We start from the raw sequence: 15,802 nt of genomic DNA, 5'->3' as shown, positions 1-15,802 counted from the left end.
GTGGTGCGCTTATCCGAGCGCATCTCAGGCTCAGCTCTCCCGTCTCTGCAGGACATCTACACCAAACGCTGCAGAGGTAGAGCTACTAAAATCATCAGAGACATTAATCACCCTGCAAACTCTCACTTCACCCTGCTGCCATCTGGTAAGCGCTTCCGTAGCCTGATGGCAAAGACTGAAAGACTCAGGAGGAGTTTCTTCCCCCAGGCCATCAGACTCCTGAACTCAGTCACGTGACTTCACTTCACCCCCGCACACACATAAACATCCAGTTTAAACATTAACATCCACATACTGCCATTGCACTGCACTTTACTTTCCTATTGTTACTGCGTAACAACCTGTAATAAACCTTGCACATTATACTTCTTTATATATACATATATATATATTTATGTTAACCACTTATTTCTAAGTCTACAGTTTATCTCACTTATCATATCCACTTATTTTTTTATTTTTTTTTATTTTTTTTATTTTTTTATATTTTTATATTTTTATTTTTATATTTTTATTTTTATCTTATTTCCTATTTTTATCTTTTACTTGATTTATTTATAATTCTACTTATGTTAATACTTTTTATTCTAATTTTATTCTATTTCTATTTTAATTTCTTGTAACTGTTATTTGCACTGTCCATGGAGCAGACCTGTTTACATTTCACTGCCAGTTGTATATTGTGTATATAACTGTGTATGTGACAAATAAAACTCTTGAATCTTGAATCTTGAATGAATAATAGTGACCAAATAAGACCTGCTAGGTACATTTTGTCTTTGAATTTTGTCTTTGCAAGGCTTTGAATTTATATGTAATGTTTACACATACATAATTGGAGTCTCTGATATCCCAAACATGTGAAGTTAATCTGAACTGTTAACCAAGGAATATTTCATACAACCCCAAATCAGAAAAAGTTGGGACAGTATGGAAAACGCAAAAAAAAGAAAAAAAGAAGTGATTTCTACATTTACTTTGACTTGTATTTCATTGCAGACTATATGAACACAAAATATTTCGTGTTTTGTCTGGTCAACTTCATGTCATTTGTAAATATGCATCCTTTCCTGTCATTCAGACCTGCAACACATTTAAAAAAAAGTTGGGACAGTAAAGCATTTACCACTTTGTAATGTTGCCATTCCTTTTCACAACACTTAAAAGACATTTAGGGACTGAAGACACCAAGTGATGAACTGTTTCAGGTGTAATTTTGTCCCATTCTTCCTGCAAACAAGTCTTAAGGTGGGCAACAGTACGGGGTCTTCGTTGTCGCATTTTGCGCTTCAAAATGCGCCACACATTCTCTATTAGAGATAGGTCGGGACTGCAGGCAGGCCAGTCAAGTACCCGTACCCTCTTCCTCTGCAGCCAGGACTTTGTAATATGTGCAGAATGTGGTTTTGCATTGTCTTGTTGAAATATGCATGGACGTCCCTTGAAAAGATGTCTTCTTGGAGGTAGCATATTATGCTCCAAAATCTCTATGTACTTTTCAGCATTAATGGTGCCTTCACAGAAGTGCAAGTTACCTTTGCCAAGGGCACTGACACAACCCCATACCATGACAGACCCTGGCTTTTGGACTTGTTGCTGGTAACAGTCTGAATGATCCTTTTCTTCTTTGGTCCGGAGCACACGGCATCCATTCGTCCCAAAAAATACCTGAAATACTGATTCATCTGACCACAGTACACGTTTCTACTGTGTGATGGTCCATCCCAGATGCCTCCGAGCCCAGAGAAGTCGACGGCGCTTCTGGACACTGTTAACATAGGGCTTCCTTTTGGCACAGTACAGTTTTAACTGGCATTTGTGGATGTGACTATGTATTGTGGTACTTGACAAAGGTTTGCCAAAGTAGTCCTGAGCCCATGTGGTGATATCGTGTGGTGTTATAGATGATTGACGATTCTTGATGCAGTGCCGCCTGAGGGATCGGAGATCACGGTTGTTCAGCTTAGGCTTGCGCCCTTGTCCTTTATGCACTGAAATTCCTCCAGATTCCTTGAATCTTTTAATTATGTTGTGCACTGTTGAATGTGAAATATCAAAATCTCTTCCTATCTTTCTTTGAGGAACATTGTTTTTAAACATTTCAATAATTTTCTCACGTATTTGTTGGCAAACTGGCGATCCTCGGCCCATCTTTGCTCCTAAAGGATTAGACCTTTCTTGGATGCTGCTTTTGTACCAAATCATAATTACAATCACCTGTTGACATCACCTGTTTCAAATCACATCATTATTTAACCATTTTACCTCATTACTAGCCCTAAATTGCTCCTGTCCCAACTTTTTTTGAAATGTGTTGCAGGTCTGAATGACAGGAAAGGATGCATATTTACAAATTACATGAAGTTGACCAGACAAAACATGAAATATTTTGTGTTCATATTGTCTGCAATGAAATACAAGTCAAAGTAAATTTAGAAATCACTTCTTTTCTTTTTTTTGTGTTTTCCATACTGTCCCAACTTTTTCTGATTTGGGGTTGTGAAATACTGAAAAATTACTCACAGTTGTATTTAAGACATGATGAGCCAAATCAAAAACGTAACATTAAAGAAAACAATAGTCTATCATACTTTGACTGGAAAGGTTCTCCCAGGTTCATTAACAGACGATCCAGATCAGTCTGTGTGCCATTCTTCCAGCAATGTTTACTGGAAAGACTGCAGTTATCTAAGTGTGCACAGTTTTCATCATGAATGTAAAGAGAATCAGCTCTAGCCTATACCCACCGCCAGAGTCATGTGACCTCTGTTACAACCCTATCGTTTGTGTTTGTGACATCTGTATTGTTTTGTGAGTCTCTGTGGCTGCGTTCGAAACCGCATACTCATTGAGTAGGTACTCATTTTCAATAAGTACTTACTTAACGAGCTCTAAAAGAGTAGGTACTATATTGCCTGATCTCGTTAAGTATGAATGCGATCCGCACTTTATCCGCCATGTTGACGTTATCATGTGACCTACGACGTTATCTCAAGCGCAACAACTTGAAAGACGAGTGACAGGTTTAATTAATCGATCTATAAATATCTTAATATTGATTAAACTTGCCAATTGTGTGGGCTTGTTGAAGAAACAGCTGCCCATTTATTTTGTGATATTAACCCTACTAATCTGACCCAGTTTTATCCTTACCAAAACCCACAATCGTGATCTCTTAAATATGTTGTTAATTTCTTTATTTTATATGCAAAACATGTCATCCACAAGCAAAATTGGCCTAAATCTCCTTTATATTTTCCTTTTTCTTTTTAAATTTAACTCCTGTTTTATCCCTCAAGCTTATGAAATAAAATTTAATTGCATTATGATGAATTATTCAAAGATATCTAACGTTGTTATTGTTTTTTCTTTGTATATAATGTATGCAAACCCATGATATTTGTTTTATTATTATGATTGTTAAAGATACAACCATGTAATTATAAAATAAAAGATAGGCCTATGAGTGACAGGTGCAGTAACAGCTCAAAGCATCAGTAACTCCACAGCCCGACCTGTGCGGTTTCCCTCAGTGTTTGCACAGAGACCTCTTTCAGCTGTTCGAGGATCTCACCTTTGGAGAAAACTGATGATTTTATACTCTTAAAATGTAAGTATCACTATTCAAAATTAAGATTACCCCAGAATGAATTGCATTGCTAGCCCACTAAAACACTTACAATAATAATAATAACAAATGCTGACCAATACTTAATTATATTACTTTTTTTTTTTTTTACTGAAAATTATATTGTTTTAGTAAAACAAGCAAAATGCAACTTGTTGTCATATGACATAGTGATGCATGAATACACACTAGACAAATGCAGCCGATGTGAATACCAATTTTCAGTCAAGCAATGAATAAATGCATGAGTTAATAAATTATTTTATTTACTGACAACAATACGAAACATGAATTAATGAGTAAAAGAATGAATAAAAGTAAACATCACAAATGAATAAGTCACCATGAAACAAAGCTTTATTCAAACGTATTGTTCTAATAAACATAATCACACATTTACAGACGGTGAACCCCACATCTGCTGCCATCTCAACACAGCTTGATGAAGCAGTTGACCACCGTGAACACCTTCGCCTGTCCTAGCCGTCCATCATGTCCCTCCTGTACCCCACAACCTTGAAGCAAGAGTGGAGAACATGTGCGGGACAATCTCTGACTGCTGATGTCTGCTCCAAACATCCGTGTGCCTGCTCTCCATCAGCATGACTACTTAAAACATTTTGTTGTCAGCATCCCATTTCTTGCCATATTGATTTAATATTTTTACAATTACATGCTATTTGTATTGTAGCTTTATGACTTTTGTGGTGTAGTGGGCTAAACACTGAACTGATAAGCTGAAGGTTTCTGCTTGCATCTCCGCAGCCGTCACCACCAGTGTGTCCTTGAGCAAGGCTCAACCACAGAAGCTCTGCAGCAAATGCACAGACATCAAGAATCAGAAAAGTGCTGAAACAACTCTGTTTGAAATTAAAATAAAATACAACTTAAGATTTAAATGTATGTTTTATTCATTTCTGTAGTTTACTCAAAGCCTTTGATGACAGGCTTCCTTCATCAGCCTCTCTCCAGTCTCCACCAAATAAACACACACACACACACACACACACACACACACACACACACACACACACACACACACACACACACACACACACACACACACACACACACACACACACACACACACACACACACACACACACACACACACACACACACACACACACACACACACACACACACGTGCTCTTCTGCCCCTGTAACATCAGTCAACATTCATGTTACCTGTATCTTAAACAACACCTTGATAAAAGCATAAAAGTTTATGTGCTCAATAGCCTTAAATGTTGAGGTAGTTGCTGATGTGTTAATGTTCCTCAATTCATCAACAGTACTAATGGACAAATTAAAAAAGATAACTTATGTTTAGTTACTTTATGTAGATCTATTAACATTACTGACGTTCATGTAAAGTAAGCAGTGATGACCACAGTGAACTCTACATTATAGCACACACACATCACTCTGATCAGATGTCTATTTCATGCTGTGATGTGCTCATCTGCAATACTTATCGAAAATGTTCCTGTCAGATGTTAAATAAACATTTAGTAAGCATCTTTCTCTTTAAGTATATCGTTTATGTAAATCCACTTTGGAGACGTGTGTGTGTGTGTGTTACTGGAGCTCATACATAATAAAACGTGTTTTTACAGCCCAATCACAACTACACTATACTGTCTGTCGTCTTTACACTTTTAACAATTCAACAGTTTAACGTTACTCTACAGTAGTCCAACAAATGCGATTTTAACACAAGGAACGGTGATTTTGGTTTGTAATACTCACATTTGATTGGCTTTTCTCCGCCTGACGTATCCTTTCCTGTTGGCTCATGGGAAGGCAGGGATAGAAAAGTATCCGACGATGGGTGCTTCACAATCTGGGCGGAATCAGTAGGCCATCCGGGAACTTCTCGCCTACTCTTTTATGATTACTGAGGTTTCGAACATACTTCTCCTTTCACGTACTGTTTTCGCCTACTATATAGTAGGTAAGTAGGCATATTCGAACGCAACATCAGTATACGCACGTCCGAATCTCGCGAGAAAAACCCTGGTAGTTCTCGCCTACTCTTTTATGAATACAAAGGATTCGAGCATACTCTTCGCTCGCCTACTGCTTTTTACATACTATATAGTAGGGAAGTATGCGGTTTCGAACGCAGCCTGTGTGTCTGTCCAGGAAGTTCATCTAATTGGTTCCTGCAGGCTGATTGATGCTTTGTCCTGATTGGTCCCCAGTACTTTAAAAAGCATGTCATCACTTCCTCTACCCAGAGAGACAAAGAGAGAGAAACAGACACCCAGAGACCTTGTGTTCTGAGAGAGTTTTTGACCTGTATAGTGCAGAGTGTGTTTGTGTGTTAAGAGAGTTTGAATGTGTTAAGAATATTAGAGACTGTGAGTATTTCTGGTTTGTTTAGATTGAACCCTGTTTGTATCAGAGGACCTGTGTTGGTATATTTGATCCTTTGCCTGTTTTCTGACACGGATTTGGACTGCCCTTTTCAGTTTGTTTGCCTGGTTGTACATATATTGTAAATACTGATTATTTGGGAAAGTAGGGAGTCTGACGCCGTTTTTGTTTATTGTAAACTACTTTTGATCTCTGTTTTTGGTTAGGGAGTTTGTATATTGTATTTTCCTTTTCTTTTCTTTTGGCTTAGGGTTTAAGAAAGAGGTTTTAAAAACAAGGAAGTTTTGTTTGTTATTTTGGCCCAGTCAACTCCTGAATCTAAGGTCCCAAATTAAATCAATAAATATTTTTCTTCATATTCCACTGCTTTTCTGAGTTTTCATGTTGCACCCTTTCCCCCTAGACGGGGTGTAACACCTCACCTGGGACATGCCTTCCAGAACAGCGTGAACAAGTGAACAATAACCACATGGTTTAGTGTAATTCACTTTAGGAAATGTTTGATATCTAAAATGCATTAAACACAACGACATATACTGGTGTAAGTGTGTGGCAGAAAAGTATATGCTGAGAGTTACGTTGGGTAGACATATGGATTAACACCGTGAGCTAGATGATTGCTTAAAATCACAGCCTCTGTGCAAATGCAGAACCAAAATATCCAGAATCCAGCAAATTCAGAACCAAAATCAATGATCAAATGGCTTCAAGGTATTACAGGTTTTATTTATTATTATTTATTAATATAGATTGATGTGGGTGACACGCATTATATATATATATGTAGCCATGTATGAGAAAATACAGATAATATATTATGCATTATAAACTCTGCTTCAAAACCTTCACAGACATAACACAGTAGCTACTGTATATATTGGAAATATACTCCATGATAAAGTGGTAAATAGAATAAAATATGTATGCATGCAGAGAAAATTAAAGGGGTGGTAAACAACGATTTCACTATTCTAACTTTAGCTAGCGTGTAATGTTGCTGCTTGAGCATAAACAACATCTGCAAAGTTACAACGTTCAAAGTTTAAAGCAAAGGGAGATATTTGCTTTTAAAGAAATCAGTTTCTAAGAACTACAGCAAACGGCCAGTAGGCGACTACACACATTCCTCCAGGGTTGGTGACATCACCAGGCTCAATATTTACATAAACCCCTCCTCCGAGAATATTAAATAAGGGGGGGTGAGGCCATTTTGTATCGCGGCGCTGTTGTGGTATAGTTAGGCTGGAGTGTTGTTGCCGCGATGCCAAGGAAACGCTGTTATTTTCATCCGGATTGCAGGTCTGGGGTACTTGCTCTGTTCAGCCTTCATAGGGACGGGGGTGCGTTGCAGAGCGTTTAACATACAGCATGTTATATGCACGTGTGTTTGAGTCAGCGGGGAACAGGCGCGCGCAGGGCTTCCTGCAGCACATCTAACAGAGGAAAACATCCACCGTCTTCGCGATTTCAATTTAAGATTTGCACAACGTCAGCTGCGTGAAAAAAAACACTGCCGGTGCGTGGATGCATGACGCGCGCGCTGCACATTTCACGGAGGACAACACAATCTTCCACAAACTTCGCAAGTTCAATACAGGATATGCACAACGGCTTGTCCTGAAAGCTGGATTTACAAACAGAAGCTGTTTACGGGCCACAACCTGTAAGTCTGATTTATTTTTCATCGATGTGTTTTCCTGTAATAGGTTAATTGTACGTTGTAGCAAGGAAGTAAACAGATGACAACGCTGTTCTGCAAACCAGTCTGTTAAATGCTCATTCATACTTAACGTTATCCGACGAACACCTAACGTTACAAACATTAACGTTAAAATCTCAACAGCGAACCTGACATTAGTGTAAATGATTCTTTGATTAGAGCTTTTATGTATTGTTTATCTACAGGCATGCTAAACATGCTTCTGTGTGTGATTTGGCTAACTTACTAGTTAAAGCCAGTGCTTAGTGTTCGTTTTGGGTTAACGTTAGTTCTTGCGACAGATATTTGGCTATAATCGTTCTAAAAATACAAAAGTTAAAGTGCCATTCAGTAGCGATCATTATAGATCCGCAGTCTTTACTCTCGAGGACTGAGCAGGTTCTGCTCGATCATCTTCACTCAAATGTTCTGGGTCTGATTCGAGCTCATATGGTTTTATTGACGCCGTTGTTTCTAATACTGAACAGCCTCCGGTAAGGGGCGTGACGTTTCCGACGTGCACTGCGGTTAGCGAATCACAACACACTGGGCCAGCTAACCAATCTGAGCCCACTGCGTATTTTTGAGGGACTGGCTTCATACAACCCGGAAAGCATCAGACCGTTTTACAAGGAGGGACAGAGCAGTGTAGAATAAAGGTCAAATATATGACAAATAAGGCAATTTTTTTAAAAACGAAGCATGAACACATGTTACAGTGCACCCCACAAACACAGCCAAGCCTTCAAAAGAATGTGTTTTACCACCCCTTTAACACTTCATTCCATATCGGTTACTGTCAGATAAATACAGTGAACTTTTCAAGCAAGAATATGGCAGTTGTTGTAATAGAGATCCACTTCATTTTTGTTTTGTTTGATACAGCTGTAAGAGAATTTCATGTATTTGATGTTTTCACTCTTTTTGTATTTCTGCACCAAAACACAGATCTGATTTGCTGTCTGCACTGAGACGAGCCGTAGTAGTACAGAAGAGGATCCAGAAAAACACTTGCGCTCCCCAAACACACAGCCATCAGGTAAGCAACATATGATGAATCTCCCTCTCCTCCAGTAGCTAAACGAACACAGTGGTACAACAGGATACCATTGGTTGGAACGAAACACACCACAAACTCAATCAGCACGGCAATAACCATAATCACAGCTCTCCTTCGTTTGCCTGAAGATGATGATGATGTTGCTAAGCGATCAGACTTTGCACTGAGTACATATATGATAGAAAAGTAGCTCACTAAGGTGACAACCAGCGGCAGGAAGAAGTAGAGGCAGGAGAGGATGGAGAACAGGTACACATAATACAGCACTGTAGGGTCATTGTGGAGCAGTGCATCATGACAAGTGACGCCAACATCCTTAATCTTGACCGTTTGTCTCATTGAGAGAATTGGCACCGTACCAGCGAGCGCCAGCAGCCAGACCAGCACACATACAAACATGGCTTTCCTTGCGCTCCTCCAGTTTAGGGAGGCAACAGGAAACACCACGGCCAGCATTCTGTCCACACTCATGCACATCATCAGCAGTATGGAGCAGTACATGTAGCAGTAGTAAGCAGCACTGAGCACACGACACGCCACCTCACCGAACACCCAATCTGAAGCGTTCAGCTGGTAGTGGATCTTCAGAGGCAGCAGCAGGGTGAAGAGCAGGTCCACACACGCCAGGTGAGACATGTAGATCACAGATGGTTTCTTCACTTGAATCCTACAGGTGAACGTCACCAAGGCCAAAGCGTTCAGGGGCAAACTAATGAGGATGATGAAGATGTAGAACGAGGGCATGACACGTGTGACCATCAAGCCTTTGAGAAAGAGAACACCCTTCACTGAGATGCCAAGTGTTTTGTGGATTACTGAGTTGTTCAATAGCTCGTGTGTTACTGAGTTGTTCAATGCCTCGTGGATTACTGGGGTGATTAAAATTTCAGGCTCCCAATTACGATTATTTGTTGCCACAAAGAGGAAACCTGTAACCAGCACAAAACACAATGAGAGAAGGTCATATAGAACTAAAACGTACAATTAATAGGAAAAAAATGAGCATGAGATCCACCCCTAAACATTACTATCACTGGGGTGTAAGCAGATCATACAGACACTTTATGAATTAAATTGTATGAATTTATATGAAGAAGCCACCAATTTTGCAAAATGTAAATAGTTACAAATTGTGATGAGATTGAGATTGTGTTGCATATTACTTGTATAGTTAAAAATAAACTTGTTAGTTGGGGAAAACTCGCTATTGTAAAATTTGACACTGCCTCCACTGCCGTCTGTGACACCGCTTCCACTGCCGTCTGTGACTCCACTGCCTCCACTGCCGTCTGAGACATAGCCTCCACTGCCGTCTGTGACTCCACTGCCTCCACTGCCGTCTGTGACACCGCTTCCACTGCCGTCTGTGACACAGCCTCCACTGCCGTCTGTGACACCGCTTCCACTGCCGTCTGTGACTCCACTGCCTCCACTGCCGTCTGTGACACCGCTTCCACTGCCGTCTGTGACACAGCCTCCACTGCCGTCTGTGACACCGCCCCCACTACCGTCTGTTACACAGCCTCCACTGCAGTCTGTGACACCGCCTCCTCCACTGCCGTCTGTGACACCGCCCCCACTGTCATCTGAAAAGTTAAGCATCAAATCTTAAAACAATACTCTTCCTATTACTAATGAAAACTACATGACTCTGCGGCTGATGTCTCTGCAGCTACATTTGATTTCCACCAAATGGCACTAATAAAAGTTACTTTTCTTCATAATCTGCCAAAAATAAGGAAGACTTGAGAGCCCTTGAGACACATCTGAGAAAAGGTTTTCTTTTTATCCGAAGCAAACTATAGTAGGCCTACTGATACAAAGTATACTGATATCCCTCCTGTATTGTCATGAAAGCTTCAGCATAGGTTCTACCAGCAAGACTCTAATGCCACGTCATTCATTATCAGCCAATTGCAATCGGATACCTAATAAGACTGACCTAACGGTCTCAAGAATTTCACTCCATCCTCCAGGTTGGCTCTGCCCCTGCCTTCATCTTCAAGCCGAATCTGCCAGTATACCTGAAGACCTGGACTATGGACTGTGTCTACGCCAAAAGGACTTACATCTATTGTCTGTTTATTCTTCTTTAGAATATAAATATCAAACGTTTATCTGCATACTGAGTCTTTCTGGTAGGTTCTGTGGTTCACTTCTTGCTGGATTTGCACCTTTAATTTGCACATTAATTCATAGGAACATGATAAGTTGTGACCGCAAGATAATTTTGTCGAAGTAACATCATTGTTATGCTTTGGCCACGCAATGTAAAGTCGTGGCCTCAAGATCCTATGTTGAGGGAAGAATATTTTTCTTGTAGCAAAGACTTCTTTATGTTGAAGGAACCACATCTATTTTTCAAGGCCACAAGTTAAATGCGTAAACAACCTGCATGACCATAGCAACCTGGATGTATCAGAAATGGATAGGCATATAATAATATTTATTTTTATTTAAGAATGACAAAATAAGGGCAAAATGTAGACATTTTTATAGCCTATTAATATATTGTGTGCGATGTTGCCTATAGACAACAACATTCAAATGAAGTTTATTATCAATGAATGATAAAAGAATATGTAAGAACATAAAATAATATAGAAATATATAGTATATAAAATTGTATCCTACACTATATTGCCAAAAGTATTGGGACACCCCTCCAAATCATTGAATTCAGTCAAGTACCTAGGCATGCAGACGCTTCTACAAACATTTGTGAAAGAATGGGTCGCTCTCAGGAGCTCAGAGAAATCAAGCGTGGTACCGTGATAGGTTGCCACCTTTGCAATAAGTCTATTTGTGAAATTTCCCCACTACTAAATATTCTACGGTCAACTATTAGTGGCATTATAACAAAGTGGAAGCAATTGGGAACAAAAGCAACTCAGCCATGAAGTGGGATGAATTAGAGCAGAGACTGTGAGCCAGGCCTTCTCGTTCAACATCAGTGCCTGACCTCACAAATGCGCTTCTAGAAGAATAGTAAAAAATTCCCATAAACACACTCCTAAACCTTGTGGAAAGCCTTCCCAGAAGAGTTGAAGCTGCAAAGGGTGGGCCAACTTCATATTAAACCCTACAGATTAAGAATGGGATGTCATTAAAGGTCATGTGCACATAAACGCAAACGTCCCAAAACTTGTGGGAATATAGTGAGTCTCACAGTGTTTTAAATTCTTTCACTGTGCATCTTTATTTATTTATTTATTATGCCCATTAAACCTAAATAACTTGAAATATACAGCTTAATATGTTCAATTCCCATAAAGTGAACTTTTCCCGTGTGCCTACAGAAATAATGTCATATAATCAATCAAAGCTTGTTTGGTATATCTTGCAAGCATTTACAGTATTTGCAAAACATAGGATATGGTAATAAAATTAGGCTATTAGATCCATAATGTTAACGTTAAAATAAGATTTTTTTGTAGCTTAAATATTCCATTAACATATAGCCTATTAATAATAACAAATCCGAACTTTATTCGAATGCTGTCACAGGCACAAGGGGCTAAACATACAGACGGTCATTTATCGTCACATAGTCTGGTGTAGTCAAAGTCAAAACTTGATCAGGCATTTATCAATATTTATAAAAGTAACATAATTCAGCTCAAGAGATCAAACATAAAGAACACAAAAACTGCTCGAAATGCCAACAGAAAATGTCAACCAAAACAAACAAGACTTCATAATGAATGCAGGGCCAACTGCATTTACATAGAAAGGGCCTGAATCCGAAATCACCCACTACACCCTCAAATTATTTGGGGGGTCAGCCATTTGTAATGATGTCCGAAACCATAGTGGACGTTATTGAGTGCACTCATTCAATCCCACATTGCACCACAATAACAAGTGTACAGCCGATGTACACTCAAACACTCAACGGCTGTCCGACTTCATGCCCTCATTTTCATTCACTCCTTCAAGTGAACTATATTATGTAGCGAATTAGCTCTGAGGGGAAATATTAATAATTACTCATAACTCATTATGATTATTCCTTATGATTAATTATGAATATTCAAATCAGTTAAATATATTAACTTGACGTGGCTACGTTAACATTACAATCAATCAGTTAGTCCTATGGACGTTCAGTATTGATTATTAATTAATTCTTTGAAAAGGATGTTTTTCATGGCTACAGAAAAATAATTATTTCTCTTAATTTATGTACGCGCCTGTAGAGCACGTAGCAAGATCGATCATTAAAGGGACAATATGTGTGCAGGCATGGAGTCAGGACCAACATATATTGTGCACAAACTTTAATAACTAAATCACGGAACAAGACTACTGTATGACGAACATAAGACAGACATGACATACACAAACATACATGACAAGAGTTAAGGTTCAAGTGGTTGGAAAGGAAAGGGTCAGAATAGATGGATGCATCTATGCAGTGAGTCTAAACCTTGTAAAGAACCATCCTTAATAAACTCCTTTGTTGTAACAAAGGGGTTTACAGTTCTACTAACTACACAGCGATTTCTGTTTCGTACTTTACTTGCATTTAGCCTGAGCTGTAGAAGACCGTCCGAGGTGAAATCGCAGGAGAAAGCTTTGATGGTCCCGTCCAATGGTATTGAAGTTGCGATCAATTTCTTCTGCATCGATTGAAGAAGGAATGATGAGCTTGGGTGGTTGCTTCGATTCCGTGGGTACAGAGAAGGTGGCACATGGCGTGCTAAGTTTGGGCCTTGTGGTGAGGCCCTGTTGTGAGGCCCTGTCCCACACACACTGGCTCTGTGTGTGAGAAGGCCCATGTTGGCTGCCTGCGGGGTGGATGCCCCCAGGCAGAGTGTGACGTGTCCGCGAGGCAGAAGAAGAAGAGAGCAAGGATCTCTGAAAGCTCTCTTTTAAGGTCGGGAAATAGTTCCACCCTCTGGAGGCAGGCTTGCCCAATGAGATTGTTGGGATTTCCAAGCGGGAAATTCCTCTGGAGAATTGTATTGCTCTTTGTTCCAAATCTGAAATCGATGAGTCTGTGCTCAGGTATACTCTAATTAATGCAACAAACACATATTGCTTCCTACAAGGACATGACATACGTGGAAGTGTAAGTTATGAAGCGTGCATTAGTCAAGTCAAGTCAACTTTATTTATATAGCGCTTTTAACAATGTAGATTGTTTCAAAGCAGCTTTACAGTGTTAAACAGGAAAATAATGCAGCATAATTTTATTCAGCTGTATAGCCATTCTGGAAAAAATGCTGATGTCATCAGTTCATTTAAATTATCATACAGTGACAGTGTGGGCTTTAGATCAATAATTCAATCAGTAATTTAGTTTAAATGGTTAATTTAGTTTATTATTTAGATTTATTTCGATGTTTAGTTGAAAAATTTAGTGTCCCCAACTGAGCACATTAATTTGATAGGAGACATGACATATATGAGGTTACATGAAATAGTAAGTCTTTCATAGGACATTGATACATAGGGAATGCAATGATAGGGAACACATTACAAGAGAGTTATATGTGTACATACAATGTCCTGGGATGCATGTTCAGTTATAGACGATTTGTCTATAACTTGAGTCAAAAGCATGTGTTTTACAGGCTGTGTCTTTCCCCTGTGGACCTTCCATGTGGCCACATTCTTTTGGCGCCATAAAACTTCCTATCTGATTGTTTCCAGGGTAACCGAGAATCCTTCTCTGGGGTGTTGGGGGAAGGTCTGTTATTCAGCACAAAGTATTTAAAACATATTTTTTGAATGTAACAGGCAATTAATTGTCTGAATCGCCTCAATCACTACAATTAGTAGACTAACGTAGGGAATAGTGAATGAGGGTTTAGGGGGCGATTTCGGATTCAGCCATGGTAATGAACTAAGAAAACAAGAATGAACTAAGAAAACAGTAATGAACTAAGAAGACAAGAGACAGGTGAAAGAGGTTAGCTTATAATGAGCAGAGCATACTGGGAAATGAAGTCCGGGAAACAAGGCTGCTATCTGGTGATGAATTGAGAAATCCAATTTTGGTGCTTCAGTGGTTCTTCAGCGGTTCTTCAGAGGTTCTTCACCGGTTGTTTGACTAAGGTGCTATATAGCACCTCTGAAGAACCGCTGAAGAACCACTAAAAAAGGTTCCCCTATGATTACGAGCCAAGAACCATTTTTGGTGCCATATAGAAACTTTGTTTTAGAGTGAATAGAATAATATACGAGTGCAAACAGAGAAATTGAACACCAACACTATATGGCAGTTGTTGTAATAGAAATCCTTTTTTTCCTTTTTGATAGAGCTGTAAGAGCCTTTCATGTGTTTGATGATGTCTTCACTCTTTTTTGTCTTTCTGCACCAAAACTTTCTGCAAGATCTGATTTTCTGTCTGCACTGAGACGAGCCATAGTAGTACAGAAGAGGATCCAGAAAAACACTTGCGCTCCCCAAACACACAGCCAACAGGTAAGCAACATATGAAGAATCTCCCTCCCCGTTGTGGAGCATTGCATCATGACAAGTGATGCCCACATCCTTAATCCTGACCGTTTGTCATAACACATAGCACATAACACATAACACTTACAGCACATCAGCAAGACATAACTGGCAAATGTCTTGCCGGTCAAAATTATCAGATTTTTAACGGCTCACGGTTGAGCTGATGTACTTACCCCTGACTGCAGTGCATGTCTTCGCTACTATAACTAAAAGCAAGACAGTTTGTACTCCCATGATTACAGATCAGCTGGCAGTTTCTAACTTCATGAAATGTAATTTAACAACTTAAAATGATGCAATTTCTGAATCCTAAATAGCCACAGCTGCACGCCGTTCTTGATTTCTGAGTGTGAAAATGAGGATCACTGGAACCTTCAGCCACATTCAAATTACCTGATAAATTATGAATAGATGATGGTTGCTTTGTGGGCGTTGTTATTTTCAGTTTTTCATCTCCTGGATGTTGCATCTCAGTGCAAATTTGCTCAGTCCATGTTTTTCTGAGAGTATTTTCTTTTCAGACATTATGCAGAAATACAACAAAAATAAAAAAGACTGTTGACC

At 39.3% G+C, this 15,802-nt stretch overlaps 2 protein-coding genes across 2 annotated transcripts in view; both read right to left on the bottom strand.

Annotated features, from left to right (window-relative positions):
• The window catches only part of LOC307137479 (uncharacterized protein), an 890,992-nt gene that overhangs the window by 371,931 nt on the left and 503,259 nt on the right, over positions 1 to 15,802 (bottom strand). The gene's annotated exons all lie outside the window — the stretch shown is intronic.
• On the bottom strand, positions 8,608 to 15,428 carry LOC307137123 (proteinase-activated receptor 1-like; the record flags this gene model as incomplete). The annotated part of the gene is made up of 5 exons (XM_079834605.1): positions 8,608 to 9,698; positions 9,933 to 10,355; positions 10,712 to 10,859; positions 15,194 to 15,278; positions 15,412 to 15,428. The coding sequence occupies 5 exons, from the start codon at positions 15,426 to 15,428 to the stop codon at positions 8,608 to 8,610; spliced, it is 1,764 nt and encodes a 587-aa protein (XP_079690731.1).

This window comes from Gobio gobio, assembly GCF_949357685.1.
Source record: "Gobio gobio genome assembly, chromosome: 14".
Lineage (NCBI taxonomy): Eukaryota > Metazoa > Chordata > Actinopteri > Cypriniformes > Gobionidae > Gobio > Gobio gobio.
The sequence above is the reverse complement of the archived record's forward strand: the minus strand, read 5'-3'. Positions and strand labels throughout refer to the sequence as shown.